The 17,096-nt window shown below is 41.8% G+C and overlaps 1 protein-coding gene across 18 annotated transcripts in view; it reads left to right on the forward strand.

Moving 5' to 3' along the window:
- The first annotated feature begins 3,133 nt into the window (after positions 1-3,133).
- ankhd1 (ankyrin repeat and KH domain containing 1) overlaps positions 3,134-17,096 on the forward strand; it is a 55,986-nt gene continuing 42,023 nt past the window's right edge. For 16 of the 18 annotated variants that reach the window (XM_083786030.1, XM_083786033.1, XM_083786027.1 and 13 more), the window contains exons 1-3: positions 3,134-3,582; positions 10,092-10,245; positions 15,437-15,593. In XM_083786030.1, the coding sequence (XP_083642156.1) occupies positions 3,298-3,582; positions 10,092-10,245; positions 15,437-15,593 (596 nt within the window). In that variant the 5' untranslated portion in view covers positions 3,134-3,297. The remainder of the gene's footprint in view (positions 3,583-10,091; positions 10,246-15,436; positions 15,594-17,096) is intronic. The other 2 variants (XM_083786037.1, XM_083786021.1) reach the window with 1 other exon arrangement.

Here is a 17,096-nt window from a genome sequence, read left to right on the forward strand (position 1 = left end):
CCTACATTTAGGGATTAAATTATAATAAGATAATGCCTGCCTTTTTGCACACAGACATAGTTCATAATGGTCAGACAAAATGAGACAGTGAAGTTTTGGTTTTGAGTGTACAATACGTTTTTGGCCATTACATTTGCACTGTTGCACATATCTGTAATTCTGCATTTAACCATCCTAACTATAAGGAGCAGTGGACAAACTATTGAACTATTGAGCCCAGGGACGAAGAGATTTTCGGGGAGCAGTTGGCGTTCAAAGTCTTGCTCAAGGACACTAGGCTACGACATATAGTGGTAGGCCTATAGCCAGGAGGAGCCAGGGAAACTATTAGATGGCATTCATGCTCTTATCCCAGTGCCTAGAGGTCACAGGGACTATGTACCTAACATCCATGTCTTTTTCTGTGGGAGGAACCAAGATAACGTGTAGGAAACATGAGTGAACACAGGGAGAACATGCAAAATCCACACAGTTCCCAGGGCCTTTCTTGCTGTGAGGTTACAGTGCCAGGCATTGAACCACCATTCCCCCTGCCTATCCAGTTTGAATTAAACCAGCAAGAGAATCTTGGTAGAGAAAGTGGATGGCTTCCACTCCCTCACTGACATTGGGATGTCCTTCAGCAGGGCACTTAACTCCCAACATTTTAGAATAAGGGTAGGGACAGTAAAGCCCTAACCACACCAGAGGGTCGCCTTGCAACATGCAACTACTTGCAACCATTATTCCCAATGGCAGTTGCAAGGAGTTGCATTGGTGTGGTTTGTTGTTTTGTTGCAAGGAGTTGCGAGTAGTTGCAGCTGGTGTGGTTTCGGCCTAGACAACAAGCAAACATAGCTGGTTAATAAAGGCTATTTTCATGAGTTGGCTTTGTAATCAAATGACGGGTACATTTAGGCCTACTATTTGTATTGCTTGTGCATTTACTTCAAGAGCAAACACAAAGTTTTGAAACCAAACAGGCACCTACTAGCTTTCCAAGAGCAGCATGACAAATGTTTTATTTGGGCGGACAGTAGAGCAGACAGATTTTTACAATGACTCATAGTCCTCTCCACATGCACACTCTATGGTGGTCCTTATGTGAAAATCATCCACCAAGATGAAGGAAGAGGACAGGAAAATGTATGATGAGCCCTTACAATTACACTATAGGTACTATAGGTATAGATATTAGGATTTTTTAGGCATGAATATCTATTAGAAATCTATATAAACTTTAACCCTGGCATCCCAATTCTGGGGATGTCATTACAGACGAGGAAAAAATACCATATAGATATTTTTGAAATCATGTATAGAACATTTTCATGGTTGAGTGCTTAAGAATTAATTCAAATAAGTATACTATTACAATTTTGTATTTACACAATGATAAATAATAGAGCATTTAGTGACACCCCCACCCTGGCCCCACTTGTACCATTAGTAGCCTACCCTAATTTCCACATCAGAAATCCCGTAAGGGACTTTTCCTTACTTTTCCTTTACCAATATTTCAATTTTTCCAAAATTCTTACTCCACTTATACTTTTACTCCACTACATCTCAGAGAAAAATATTGTACTTTTTACTCCACTATTATGGAAATGAATAGTCTAGCGAGCCTAACTTAAATTGCTTGCCTGTATATAGTGTTCCATTAAATGTAACAATGGCATGTAATTCCCATTTGGGGCTCGTTTCAGTTCAAGTATAATTCACTTCTCCTTAACATGGTTTATTTATTCATTTTTTTTGCGGCCACTTGCTTGTCAGACTTTCATGTTGGTCATGTGCCATCTCCACAGATCTATTTTATCTAAATAATACTTTAATAATACCACACATTACTGTATTGAAGTCTGGGGAAACATGGACTTACAATACATTAAGCAACCCAATATACATGTTTTTACTTCAAAAAATGTTTACTATAAAAAGAATAGACTAATATACTATACTAAATAACTTGGATCCTATAGTATTTGCTTTCTGATTTGTTTTGTAAATACAGGTGACTTGTTTTTTGTTTATCAGTTTCTGTTTTGTGTGTTTTGTTTAGTCTGTCTGTCTGTCGTTTGTGTTTTGTTTGCTTTGTTGTATTTACTTACCTTTAATAGCTATTTAAATATTAAAAGGGTAGGCTTCAGTCTATACTAGTTTTTGGTAAAAAAAAAACTAAAAAAAAAAAAACTAAAACAATAACACAAAAAACCAAATATATAAATGTGTTTTTTATCTCTTTTAAATGACCAAATAAACTTCCATATAGGCCTACCTTGTTGTTCAAAATACCTTTAGTGACCATATGCCATACATAGCAGAATTCACATTGTGAGCTTTTAGATCTGCTATTTTCAAATATCTGACAGTTTAAGTGGTTAAATCCGGACCCCTGGGTGTCCCCGGGCCTCACTTTGAGAACTACTGATTAGCTCTCCAGTGACTTTCCTTTTGTTTTAATTTAATGTAGCCTATAAATGTATGCAAAAATCATTGATTGGACATTATACAACCATGTGTTTATGCAGTCTAAACTATGTAATCTGTGTGGTATTAACATCATGTTTACATGTGACAGTACAATGGCATGGGAATTAAAACTATTAGATAAGTATGGCTAATTCTAAATGTTATAACTTGTGGTTTGCATTTTTTTCCTCGTGAACAAAAATAATGACAGTAAATGACAATTCATTCTCTGGAAGTTTGTCAAATTGGAAAAACAAAACACACACTAAGTTTAAGTATTTTTAGAGTACTTTGCAAGGTGCTTCTTATAATTGACATATTTTACAGTTAATTCAACACTGAACTAAAATTCACAATTGATTGAATTTGATGACAGCACACCTATTATTTCCGTTAGTTATCCCGTTAATTCGTACTTCCCAAAGAGGACTAGTGTTAAACGCACTGTAGCAGCAGCCACCAGTTTAGTTGCTCTTCTCTACCATATCAAGTCTTGACGTTCGTTCTACAGCCTCGTGATATTGGTAAACCTAACATTACGTTGCGGTCTTTCCTCTGACGGGCGTAGAAACGGACCAGTCGGAAGCGGGCACATTTTGAGCGGAGCCAACGAGCGCGCCGGGATTTTCCCTGAGAGGCGGGACTTGCTGAGAAACAGTGCGTAGTGGGTTAGGTTGTTAGAAAGTTAATGGCTGGGGGAAAGAGATCCTCCTCAACCTCGCTTCGGGAGAGTTTTTGGATTCCCTGAAGTCAAATCACGCGAATATTCATCGAGGGAGAGCCCCGGACGGACCTTTAAGGCAACGATAAACTCGTTAATACACGTATCGCGAACACCCAAGTATGCAGGATGCAGTAGCCGGGACGGCAATGCTGACGGACGGCTTCGAGGACGAGATTGACTCGGTGACTCCTCGCTCCCCGGCGGTAGGGATGGGGGTAGGAGCGACACCAGGGGGAGTCGGACTCGGGGGCATTGGGATCGGTGTGGGTGGAAAGAAAGTGCGTTTATTCGGCGGCGAGTCCGGCGGGCCCGCGGCAACAGAAAGACTGGATTTCAAACTAGCGGCAGCAGCCGTGCTCTCCTCGGGTCCGGGATCCGGCAGCGACGAGGACGAGGTCTCGGAGGTACGGTGGAGCTGCTAGCGCTACACTTAGCTAAGCTGGCTAACCACAGATAGCCTTACATTCTAGAAGAGTACACCAAGGATGGGCCCGTGACGTCACACACACGAACCATTATACACACCACCAGAATGTGTGTGTAGCCTGTTGGTATTACTACAGAATACAGGGGGACCCTTGACACTAACACCTGCTTTATAACCATTAACCTGACAATTAATTGTGTTTTATTGGAAATCTGTCATGTCTATAATATACATACATATATATATTCCTGACCCTCAGTGTGCCGTGGCACACAAGACGTATTGTTTAACTGAAACCTGCATCATCTTTGTCATGCGACAGTGTCACGCGACGAAGTAACATGATTGTGCCCTTTTAACCACTTGAACACACGCGTCTCTATTTTTGGCATGTCATTACAGCAAAGTCATGAAACTATAGCAGATGTACAAGCTGACAATGCTACGCGTTGTGGGCTTGTAGATCGGCTACTTTTGAAGTATTTTCCGACTATTTCTTGAGTTAAGTGGTTAATTTGACAACGTCGGTGATTCAAGTCGTCCCATGATTCTGAAGCACTTCCGCTAGAAGGCGCCTAGTTGTGACATCACTGAGGCGTCCTTGGTCTCTCAATCGCCTTTACATTCCTGTCCTGGCTAAAGCTAGTTAGCGGGTTAGCTGTTAGCAAGTTGGCAACCACCCCCCCTCCCAGGCCGATTAAATTACGTAAAATCACCTAGCAGTTTATTCTAATAACGTCCCACGAGTGCCCAGACGCCTTTGGGGGGTTTGACACCGACAATATTTTGTACAGACACTGGCAATTTGTCACGCTAGCGCGTAGATATGTTTTATTTATGCGGCGTAGGGCTGGGACCACGGCCTAGTTCGGGTGGATACGACGACGGCGGCCTCGTCAGTGCTGTGCCTGTGCTGTGCACACATAACACACGTACACGGGCGCACAGTGCACACAACACACATGCACACACAACTTTGCAGCAGTTCACCAGTAGCTGGGCTTGCCACAGCAAATGGAAGATGTGTGTAAACCCACCTACCTACTAAACGGCCTGCTAACTTAAGCTGCCATTTCACAGTAAGAAGTGGTGCAATTACGTCACCTTTCAAAATTATGTAAATTAACTCCTGCCCTTCAACTTTAATTACTAACTTTAAGATGCGTTATAATTATGCCTTATTTGTCTCGCCTGATCGCGCGTTCGATCGCCACGGCGTGACAAATAGAAGAGGCTACGGGGTTGGTTTAAGCCCTCACTCAAGTCACTAATGACATCGGGTAAATGTCCACAATCTGTGTCAACTTGTTTTGTCTTGTCACAGTTGCAAGCGGCCGATAGTACGTGCAGACTATTTAGTGGCCAGCTTTCCATGTGTGAGCAGCATTCACACACTGGGACAGGTGTGTCAGCTGAGTTGAACAGTGTGGATCTATTGTACGTTAGCTCGGCCCAGGAGGTGCATTGATAATACAAAAGGTTCTGTCTGTGTGTTATACAGTATAATGATTCCTGGCTGATCCAGGTTAGTTTGACTGTAAATCAAGATCAACAAAACAAGGCATTGTTGGTTGACAAAGGCTTCAGTGAGCCACCCCTTCCAAATTAGCATTAAACAATCAAATAAATCGGTAGTACCCAGTCCGCCTCTGCAACTGCCATCATAAAAAAAGAAAACATGTTTTCACTGTGTCCCTTGTCATGCGAGCTTGAAGTTTAAAGTCATGATGCCTCTCCCAGACTATTGTCATGTAATTGAGTTGACCAGATCATATGACAGTCTGACACAGGACTGAAACATGCAAGAGGGTTACTTGGTAAATATTTGACATTGGCACAAATCTATCCACGGTCATAATCACATTACAATGCCATACTAGCTTTAATTGTCGATCAATGACACACTTCATCTGTCCCGACAACAAGGAGATGTAACATTCACTGGTGTTAGTCGTCAGAGTGATGGTTTGGCAGTAACTGTTGCTGCACACTACCTGTTGAAATACATTTCAGAATAGCTGCTAGCTAGTGCTTACTCATACACTGTGAAACGGGGTGTATGAAGTGTTTTGTTGGACATGATGGTAAGGTAGCTAAACCAGTTAGCTTTGACTCTGTGTTGATACAGTCTGCCCCCGTATCTGAAGTAGATGTTTAGCAGCAGAGCAACTATTACTGGGTTTGAAAATGATCTATCAGATGGTAAACTTATGACTTCTGCTGCCTGGGCCTAGATAGGCACCCTGCCTGGAACTGAGTGTTGTTGTGGTATAATACCCCGGTGGAGGACTCACTGCTCTGGGCAGTAGCTAAAATCTGAGCTGCAGGATTAAGCAGATGCCATTCTAGGCCTCTCCAGCTCTGTGGATACAGTCTGGGAACTGTAGTTCATTAATTGCAAAGACTGTGATTTCCATTGTTGTTTATAAAAGCCTGTGCACGACTACATCCCCCATGGGTCATTGTGCTCTGCATTCCTGTCATATAGCTACATTCCTCCACATTGCCGACTCCCTCCAGCATTTGCTCACTGGACCAGGCCTCACCAAAAGCCTGCTGCAGTTTATAGAGGAAAATAAGCTGAGTTTTAGACTGACCCCCCCCCCCCCCCTTTTTGTTTTTGTTTAGCATGATTATCCAAGCAGCAAGCACTGAATAAGATCTGAATAGTAATGTATTGATTGATGGCCAGGTCAAAATTTGTTTAGAAAGTTTCTAAACAAGGTTTAAAGGCCCAGTTAATTAGTTAAGGCAGGTAGCCTATATGGCTATATTCTTAACTGTAGTTAGGCTAAATGATAATATTGTCATTCCCTCCGCCCCTCGTATATAACGCGTATGTGCTTAGCCTACTGAATGGTATAGTGCAATAGAACCAGGACACTTCAGAAAGTGTGGTGCTTGGTATACACAAACCCCTCTTTGGCCTTGACCTTGGGATGAATGTAGTGGTGTTGAGCCACACAAAGAGGCCAGTGCTGTATCCAATGCAGCGTGGCACTTTTCCCCCATGTTTAACTGCTAGATATGGGTCAACCACACACTTTACACCCCTTGCTGAGAACCAAAACACTATTCCCATACAGTCAGACCATCCCTCAACATGTTTTTTTTATTCATTAAAAAAAAATATATTTTAAAATAAAGACCCTACTGTAACAGGGTCTGTAACAGTATTCATCTGGTTGTCCCCAAACTGCCCTATACCTGAGTACTTACATTGGCATATCTGCGATATTTTTGAATATATTTGATTACCTATATTGAGGTTATCTAGGGCCGTTAGATGCATGCCGTCAGCTTAAAGCTTTGTGTCAGCTGCCGTGCACAGGGTGTCTGAACACCTCGGGTCATGTGTACAAGTACCTGTGGTGCAAAGTAATAAATAGGCATAATACTAAAACGAATGTTTTACATTTGACAAGTTAACCATGACGAATAACCATGAAAATCCAATGTCCACTGCAGTAACAAGAATGATAAGGCATAACATCTGCTTGAAGCAGCACTCCCTGGAGAATTGTCGAACGACTGGAAATCTGGAATATCTGTAAGACTGTGCAATGGATGAGACAGCCCGAGACAGCCAACAGGCCTGTGGTGCTGTACATGGGGCAGCTGACTCTCAGCTGAATCCCTTCCCATGTGTGTAGTGGTTTGAGTTGTGGCTGTAGCAGCACATGTGTTTACATGGACTGCAATAATCCAATTGCCATGTAAAACGGAATTTTCTGATTGCCTTAGCCCGAATACGGTCATAGTTGGAGTAAGCATAATCCAATTAGACATGTAGAGTACTCCGAATTTAGTCGTTATTGAAGATTGAACAAGATTTCTTTGTCACGAGCTCATACAATTATGTGCAGTGAAATGTTGGTGTGGCATGCTTCGCCAGACTGCTAATGTCCAACATATTGCCTATAATAATAATAATAATATATGAAAACAATGTAATAATGCAAGGGTACTGAGCAACAATAAGAAAAGTGTATCATGGTAAAGTGTAGAACGTTTAAAATTATCATACAGGTTTGTAACGTCAAACTATCAGAATACAGATAATTTAGTATTGGCATTGCCTCTTTCCTGGGTTACTATGGTAGGAAAAAATTATATCTGGCAGCAGGCATAAGAAAAGATACAGATGAAAGATGCAGATGAATATAAATGGGAGATGGTTGTTTTAAATGTGTGCACTGTGCAGTATACACTTTCTGAGTCACTGAGTTCTTGCAGTAATTTGTTAAAAATGACAGGTAGAGCATGTGTCAAAAAACATGTCAGTCCCAACATGTTCTGGCTGGGGTGAGGCTGAAACTAACTGTCACCATGCTCAAGATTTGGAACTTAGGTAAAGCTGAGATCTGCTCTACAAGCTAATCACAAACACTGGGAGATTCTATAAGAATCTACTATGCCGTTGGTTCTCAAACTTTTACATTTCAAGGACCCCCATGACTCAGAGTGTAGAAATGGAAGGGTCCTTTTGGCTCAATGTCTATGCTCTTGAATTACAGACTGTATTAAAGGGTCCGTTTGGAACCTCCAAGAATCCCTGAGGGTCCCTGGCCCCCGCTTTGAGAACCAGTGTAGAGGGGAGTGTCATTAATGCTCAACATATAGCAAGTAAAATGGGCATATGTGATCATTGAGATGAGTAAAATAGTTCCGTCAACACATGTAAATTGACAATGGTAGTAATATTGCAGTCCTAGTGTTGTGATTATTAGTCTAAACCTATACTTTCCTTTTGTTAAAACCATAAACATTCAGTAACATCCTATTAACCTTATTCATAAAGATCCACTTCTCTGACTTCTTGGCAAAAAATAAATATTAAACTGGCATCAGCAAGAACTTTGTAACTTGGGAAAAGTGAAAAGAAAGTACAGATGGCTGATCTACAAGATCCAAAAGGGTCGCATCACAACATGCTTTGAGATTGTAGATTATTTTCAGTTTCTTGAACATTTTTCTACATGCCCAAAATAGGAACACCAGATTGACACTGGCTCTTATGTCACAGCTGTTAAGATCATTCTCCGTAACATAGAATCATACTAGCTGATATTTAGTTATAGTATAACAGATAAAATCTTTTTTGAGAGCTTCTAAACTTGCACTACATGCTGCATGCTACATGCTCATGTTGCATCTATTTTTTGGGGGCTCTCTTATGCAGATATTCTCATAAAATATCTTAAAACAGCAGAAACGGTGACTTCATGAAACTGTGACCGTAAGTCATTCTAAATGGAGTGTAGTGACGGGCCGGAAGGCCATTCCATCAGCAGCAAGTATTGTGGTGCTTAAGGTCAATACGGAGAACAATCTAATTAGCAGTTAATTGGTGCATTAAGCCAACTCAATAGAGAACGTGTTGTGTTCACACAGCATGTTTGATTAGAGAATGTGTTCACATCATGTTTGATTACAGTTCATATTTTCACCACCAGTGAACCCAGCGTTAAGTGTAAGGTGCACACATACACATTTTCATGACCGGTACTAGTACTTTATCGATGGTACTAACTACTATATTAAAGGTGTAAGTGATATTTTTAGTTAAAACAAAGTTGTCTTCATCATTGCTATAGTGTTTGTTCATCCTGACCTTTACTAAAAAGATGGAGAGAAGAATGGGATACTCTTGAACAAACACTAGTCTACACAGTGGTGATGTTTACTATGGGAATATACTGTAGAGCTATTTAAGACTTATTTTAACCCTAACAAACAAACACAAAATCGCAGCACATGTAATCTTGTTGTGTTCATAGTATTGCTCTGGGACACTGCACTTGCATTGAAAACATATGGACAAAATGTATATTTTAGTGCATGGGCCTAACAACCTTCAGGTTGTCATCTTTTAAGTAGATTTTAAAATGCAACACTACAGTTGTGTGCTGAGCAGGATTTCCACTTTGAAACAACACTGAATATATTATGCTTCTCAATTGTCCCATATGATTATGATATGTCCCATCAGTCTGTGTCTGCAGAGAATCTGCACAGTGGTTGGCAATCAAGTAGCCAGTTACAATGCTAGTACAGTACAGTAAGGATTACTTCTTATCTAGTGCATAACTGTAGCCCTGCCTTTCTAGTTTCCTGTTCCCAGTTCAGTTTCCCATAGCTTCGTTTGATAGGCTCTCCTGCAGATTTGAACCGGAAACAGATATGACGTTGTCATGTGTGTTTCCTGTTCCCCTGCTTCTGAGCCAGTCAAACAAAGCTTGGGGAAACGGAACAGGAAACTAGTATGCCATCAACATGAGTTAGACTTTAATATATTAGCGCCCCTCACTTCAGTTCACATGGGTGTGATTTGTTTTTGGTGTTAATGTCACCCCCAGAATACGGATGTTGGAGTTCAAGTGGTTTAGGAAACCAAAGTATGAACTTTGAACATGCATGTCGGCTAATTTTTTTATTTTGCTGTCTTTCTCGCTCCTCATTCCTCCTCTGCCGCTGCTTGTGCAGGTGGAGTCTTTTATCCTGGACCAGGAAGACCTGGACAACCCCATCATGAAGACGGCGTCGGAGCTGCTGATGTCGAGCGCCTCAGACGGAGTGGACCTGAGGACGGTCGATCCAGAAACGCAGGCTCGTCTCGAAGCGCTGCTGGAGGCTGCAGGTACACGACTTGTTTTTCTAATCGGTTTTGTTTCATGAATCAATCATTTTAACCTCTCCTGATGACGCCAGTGATGTAAATAGGTTTTCAATATAATGGGTCCCGAGACCCAGGGATGGTCTTTTAGATGGTGCCCAATAGAGTCCTATTTCAACGACATTAGAGTACAGTACTGACAACAGTATTGCATCCCAGGACCCCCGGAGGGTGATATGATTGTGTCCTTTCTCAATTTAGTGAGTCTTAAGGATGCAGGCTATTTGCATCACTGTGACGCCATCCATAACACGTCCACTTCAGCAACTCACTGACTGGCCTCGATTAGGGCTGGGCGATATTATATTATCAACATCGTGATATGAGACTAGATATCATCTGGGATTGGATATCGTAAATCTGGTGATAAGTCTTTTCCTGGTTGTAATCACGTATTTTCAAAACTAGCTGATCTACAAGCTCACAACGGTGTTGCATCACAGCAATATTGAGATCGTGTTCTGGTATTCTAGAAAAACAAACTAAAAATAAACATTTGTCTTATATTATCACTTTCATCATGATATCATATTATCGTCATGGTATTGACATTGAGGTATTTGGTCAAATATATTGTGATATCCATATCGCCCAGCCCTAGCCTCAATGATTACATCTGTGAACCGTCGTCCTAACTAACTGACAACATTAACCACTTTAGAACCCATCAGCTGAAATGTCTTGTCTTTCTGCCCTTTTTTCCACAATCACAATTACACCTTTATTGAGGCTTCAGTTTGTACAGATGACGTAAGGCTGAACTATAGCTATAGGTTGTAGCCAGAGGAAAATATGCAAAAATTAGAATACATAATATAAATGGGAGAAGGGCATGTTAGACATTTTGCCCTTCTCCCCTTTATATTATGCACGTTTAGATTTTAGCGTTGGTTGGTTATTTAAAAATCACACCTGTGTGAAGTGAGGTGCGCTAATATATTAAAGTCTAACTCATGTTGATTAGGTGATTAGGTAATGGTGATGTAAAACAAACGGTGCCAACACAAACATTAAACGCCATTAACAATAAAGAGACAATATGACGTAATGAGTTACATTATGACATACATTTTCCCTTCATTGTCAATGGCGTTTACAAAACAAACATTGAACTAAAGACAAACATTAAACCTGTATAGGAGGGGCTAGCGCCTCTCAGAAATAGCAGATATACAAGCTCACAATCCGTCACTTTGTGCCAAGGTGCCACTGCGAGCTTGTACATCTGCTATTTATTATTTTTTCTTTTTTTTTTGAAAAATCTTCAAAGTGTGAGAAGAACCACTGATTTAGAAGGCTTTTGTAGAATCGGTCTCAGGTCTTCATGGGTTAACTGTGACTTAGTTTACATTTGAGTTTTCACAGCATTTTGCAACACATGGCAGCTAGAGCATATTGTTGTCAGAGAAAAGACGACACGTGTCGGTGTTATTTATAACTGTAGCCATGCTCAGGATAAAGCTGCATGCTGAAATAATTGGTCATTCATCAGTTGTGCAAGTCTTTAAATCATCATAGTTTCCCCAGATTGAGTTAAAAGGAAATAATTATATTTTGTATTTAGGACCTGGATTCTATCTATGTAATCTGTACATTAATCTGTGTCCCAGCCTGCCTAGCCAGGCAGATTAACCTCACCTCACTTGGCTGGGAACAAGGTTGAGAGGCTAACGGCTAATCTCACACCTCTTCCGGTTTCTCCCCTGGCCTTGTCTACTACGTAGATAGAAGATGCATGCCAACTTGTGGTTAATTTCCCTTAGGCCAATTAAAAGCTTGCGGGAGACGGTGAATGCTGTTACATATTAAATCTGCAATCCCATACATTTCATGGCCTAAACTGGGATTTGAACCCAGGCCTCCCACGTGGGAGAACAAACTTAAATTCTACCCCTCTTGATCGGGTTGGATGACAGAGTTGGCTAATTAAAATTTCAACAGTTGTGCCTGACTCTTTCAGGCACATACACATGCTTAAAATCTAACTACAAATGAGCATGTAAAGCAAATATCTTTCAAAATGTTCTTGTGGCGACAGCATGCCCACAGACCTTCACCCATTTACATATCTGAACATGTTACAGAATAATGAAGGCCCTTTGGGTATCCACCCTGAGAACATGACTGCTCCTCAATTCAATTACATTATGACATGTCAGTTAGTTTAGTCCAACTTGTAACTTTGGTGAATCTTGGCTGATATTTAATGTGAAGGCTTATTATACATATATGATCAAATGGCTTCCAGCTCATGAGAGGCGATGAGTTTTTGAGTTTCTTGTAGACACAGCACATTATTGGTCAGTGTTTATTTCAGATTTTCACTCGCAAGAGGATGTTGGGAATGGATTCATGTTGGTACTGGTACTGGTGAAGCTCCCGTCCCCATTTATACATGCAATTTAGCTCTTACTTTATGCATCCTGTAACTGACGCATCTCTCACAGAAGTGATACAGCAAAGGCTAAACTGCGTGATGATCATTATCTGGCATAAACCCAAGAATTGTCTTCAGCAATAAGATTCTGTTACTTGTTGTGATTCAGCAATAACAGTCTCTGTTGTTACTAAATGTGATGCAGAGATGGTGTCTACACTATTGCTGTCAGTCAAACTGGTTTTCAAGCATATAGTAGTCTTCAGAACAAGAATTGACATGCGTATATTGTCAGGCCTAAAAGATAGTTCATGTGTAAATATTGTAGATTATTGGTGGGAGTAGTGCTAGAGTATGTGTTTATGGGTAAACAGTTTGTCCAAACCTGATGTTTGAACTTTGCTCCAGGGTCTTGCACAGGCCCTGTTTCACTGAGCTAGTAGGCATGGCTCCACAGGGACAGCCAGAAGGTGAATGAAGTGAGTCCTGGAGCCAAGTATGCCATCTGAACAAAAATGATAATAGAAACTATGGTGGCTTCTTGACTCGACAAACCTCATTCTTATTCATGCAGAGTGCGCTGTTAATGATTCAGAAATCATGCATTAGGGTTATTTATAAGCTCACGATCCGCAATGCTCTTAAAGATTAAATAAAGATTGAACGCTCCCACTATGGTCAGACTGTTAAGGAAAGCTTTGAACATTCTTGAAGCTATCATGTTATCATGATTACCATAACCCGCTGTTAATGAGGTTTAATCGTGGTTGCCTTGTGTTGGCAGTAGAATTGTGTAGCTTGCTAACTAGAGCACCACAGTTGGCTAGCAGTGTAATGACTAGGTATTTAAATCAGATTGATTATTATTGTAACCTGGTTAGTACAGGATACTGAGTTATTGTCTAGATGGGGAAGTGGGTTGGTTGGTTTTGACTTCTATTAATTATGATCTATCTAAATTGGTCAAGAGAAGCTCCGCCTTATTGATAACACGGTTGCACAAAATGTCACATTGCAAAAGCAGAACTCAAGCTTCGCTATATAAGATACTTTGCAGTGATTCCTCCATAAACACAAATCACAAATATTCCGTTCAGAGTTTGAACCCAAGGTCGTCGTTGAATACAGAAGCAGGCGTGTCGGCGTCGGAAGATGCCATGGTGTGTGTCTTCTTGGCCTTTGTTGTTTACGCTGCACAGAGCACTGTGGCTCAGCCGACTCCTTCGAGCGCCCTGTCAGATAAACACACTGCATTAATGATCAACCCTTCCAGACCTCTGCTTCCGCTGCCTCGGGGTGGGTTGCGAAATCCCGCTCTGACAGCAGTGCCTGGCTAAGTTTAGACGGAGTCGCAGGCGTAGCGCTGAGGACACAGGAGAGAGACCGCAAGGACTGCAGCCCTCTGCTGCCCGGGCTAATGGATGGGTTGAGGCTGAGGCTAACATTCTAGAGCTATAGTTCTAAGCCACCCCCCTCCCCCGTGTCTGCTGTTCTCTGTGCTTCTCTTGTACACATGCCCTCAACACACACAAACACACACACAAACGGTGTCTCTGACTGGAAAATGGCCCTCCTTGCCCCGTCTTGTGAAAGGTCCTTCAATGTAGGTCATCAGAACAAGCAGTCTTTTTTTTCTTCGTTTTTTTCCCTGTCTGCCTATAGTTTACTTTTGCGCCCCTCTCCGGCTTTCTCTTCACCCTCCGTGCCACCCCCTTACCCCCCCACCCCACACACACACACACTGTGACTGTTATTCTCTTGTACAACATTCTTGCTCTTGTCCCAGCTGTCTCTCCCTTTCACTTGCCGACCAGTGTCTCTGCATTGTTTTTCTCACATTCACCGTCTCTCTCTCTCCATCTATAATTCACACAGAAGGGGGCTCTGCCCTTTTTTCCCCCTCCTCCAGCCAGATCTCTTATCGTCTGCTCTGCTGCTGCTACTCGGGTGGTGGTCAGTGTAGAACCACACGCACATCATTGCCGTCGGCCAAAAACCTTGTATCTCCATTTCCCCATAAGCTCTACCTACCTTATACTTTGCAAAGGGTAGTACTGTAACGGTAGAGTACCGAGTAGGTGCTTATAATTTACAAGCTAACAAGCTATTTTCTGTTTTTGAACATTTTCGCCTAATAATGACATGCCCAAAATAGGGAGGCCATGTTGAAAGAGGTTAAGTCAGTCTCTGGGGTTTTATAAATATTGAACCAAGAGCTTGTGACTAAAAGATTTGTCGGTTGCATTGGGACACTGGATATACAAGGTTTTCTCCCCCCACAGCGATGATGTTTGTCTTACCTCTGGTCACTGGTCGTAGAGTTGGGTAATGGGTGTTGGTCCTATGATCACCCACTGGTCTTCTGTGCTCTGTACTACTTTGTGTAATCCTTCACCCAATCAAAAATAGAATATAGCGGTGTGAGAATTAAAACGCCATGCTGATGACCAATAATATTGACGAAAGACGAAATTGGCCATATTAACAACATTGCTTGTGTGTGTTTTCTGTGTGCGTGTGTGCGTGCGTGTGTGTGTGTGTGCGTGCGTGTGCGTGTGTGTGTGTTTTTTTTTGTTTTTGTTTTTCCTTCTTTCCTTTCTTTCTTTTTTTTATTTATTGTGGATGCTGCTACTAACCCCCTGGACTGGATTGGCTGGATTTGGACTTGGCTGCTTCCATCTGGTGTCTCTTGACTGCTGGGTGTGGCTGCTGTGCTCCACTGCTGTGGTTTGCCTTGTCCTATGCACCCTCTCTGCCCTCTGGTGTCCGCCCCGGCAGGCATCGGTAAACTGTCCACTGCCGATGGTAAAGCTTTTGCAGACCCCGAGGTGTTACGGCGGCTGACGTCATCGGTGAGCTGCGCCCTGGACGAGGCGGCAGCGGCCCTGACCCGCATGCGAGCGGAGAACACACTCAACGCCGGCCAAGCTGACAAGTATGTATCTCCTCCTCCTGCTGGCGGCGCACTGCACTGGGGGTTTTCATTCAGCCAGTGGTGCTCGAGGGGGAACCAGGGGGTCCCCGGCTCTTGAGAGCGTAACTTGGTTTCATTTTACGCTCTAACCCATTTAGAGTAGACCTTGACGATTTTACAAATGCCTTTTAAATCCTGGCGGTTTTCTGAAAAACCCATGTTTCTGTGAGTCGTTCTCAAACATTTTCATGTCAAGGACCCCCAAAAATATATGTAATTGGCCGCCGACCCCCATCTGAAAATATGTTGTTCCAGTGACCCCAAAGGAGCAAAGATTTGAGTTAAAGACGCTCGCTCTGATAGAATATATTTAAAGATTTGCGCCACATTTTCACGATTAAAAAAATAGCAGACCTACAAGCTCGTAGCGCGGCACTCGGTGCCGCGCTATGAGCTTGTAGATCTGCTATTTTTCAATAGCTAGAGAACACAATGCTTAAAACACGGCTTAAAAGGGGTTCCTGCCCAGAATGGGTTAAACATTTGCATTACTTCATTTACAAGAAGTCTACACAATTAGAGAATGTAGAAGAATTGTTGTTTTGCCAAAAGCAAGTAGACAAAATCATATCCAACGACATGTTCTTTCTTTTTAGAGAGGCTAAATGTCATCAAATGGTGGTCCGTGGCTCAAAAGCTGAATAAATAATGGGCCTTGAAATGAAACGGGCTGAAAACCACGGCAGTACATGATTCATCCACTTTGATGAATTGGGGCTGATTAACCCATTAAGACCGTTTTCTAAATCAGTAGTACTCTCACTTCCCAGATTGATCTGTTATATCCAAAAATAGGAGATGTACAAGCTCACGCTGTGAGCTTGTATTTCTGCTATTTAGTAGTACTCACACTTACTGCTATATATACAAAAATGAAATAGCCAACGCAAACATCTAAAATGAGACCGATGCTTTCCTGGTTTTGATGGGTTAAACAGCGTTGGTCATGACGATGGTTCTCAAACGCTTTCATGGCAGTCAAGGATCATAAAATGTATTTGTACGTGGACCTCACATCTAAACAAGGTTGTGTGCCAGGGACCACCAGAAGAGAAAATGTGTGTACAAATAAAATAAAAATAAATCTACTTTCTAAATCAATTTATTTTGAATATCTTTCAAAACAAATACAAAAATAGCATATCTACAAGCTCACAAGGCGTTGCTTCGCGATGCGTTGTGAGCTTGTGAATCAGCAATTTTTTTAATCGCCCACAGACTGCACTTTTGAGAACCATACTGGTTTAGGAAAATCCACATTAATGTGATCAGAGATCTCCGTCCTGTTGATATGTCTGGGAAAATCTAATTTCAGTGTAGTTTGCTAGACCTGAGGCGAGAACGTCCAGTAACAGACCAATGCCCACTGCTTTGAAAACCCATTAATGATGTCACTGTCCCAATATGAAGGCCCGCACTAAAGTCTTTAATTGCATCCGCACCGTTTTCCATCCATTTTTAACC

The sequence above is a fragment of the Protomyctophum parallelum genome (assembly GCF_964188405.1).
Source record: "Protomyctophum parallelum genome assembly, chromosome: 16".
Taxonomy (NCBI): domain Eukaryota; kingdom Metazoa; phylum Chordata; class Actinopteri; order Myctophiformes; family Myctophidae; genus Protomyctophum; species Protomyctophum parallelum.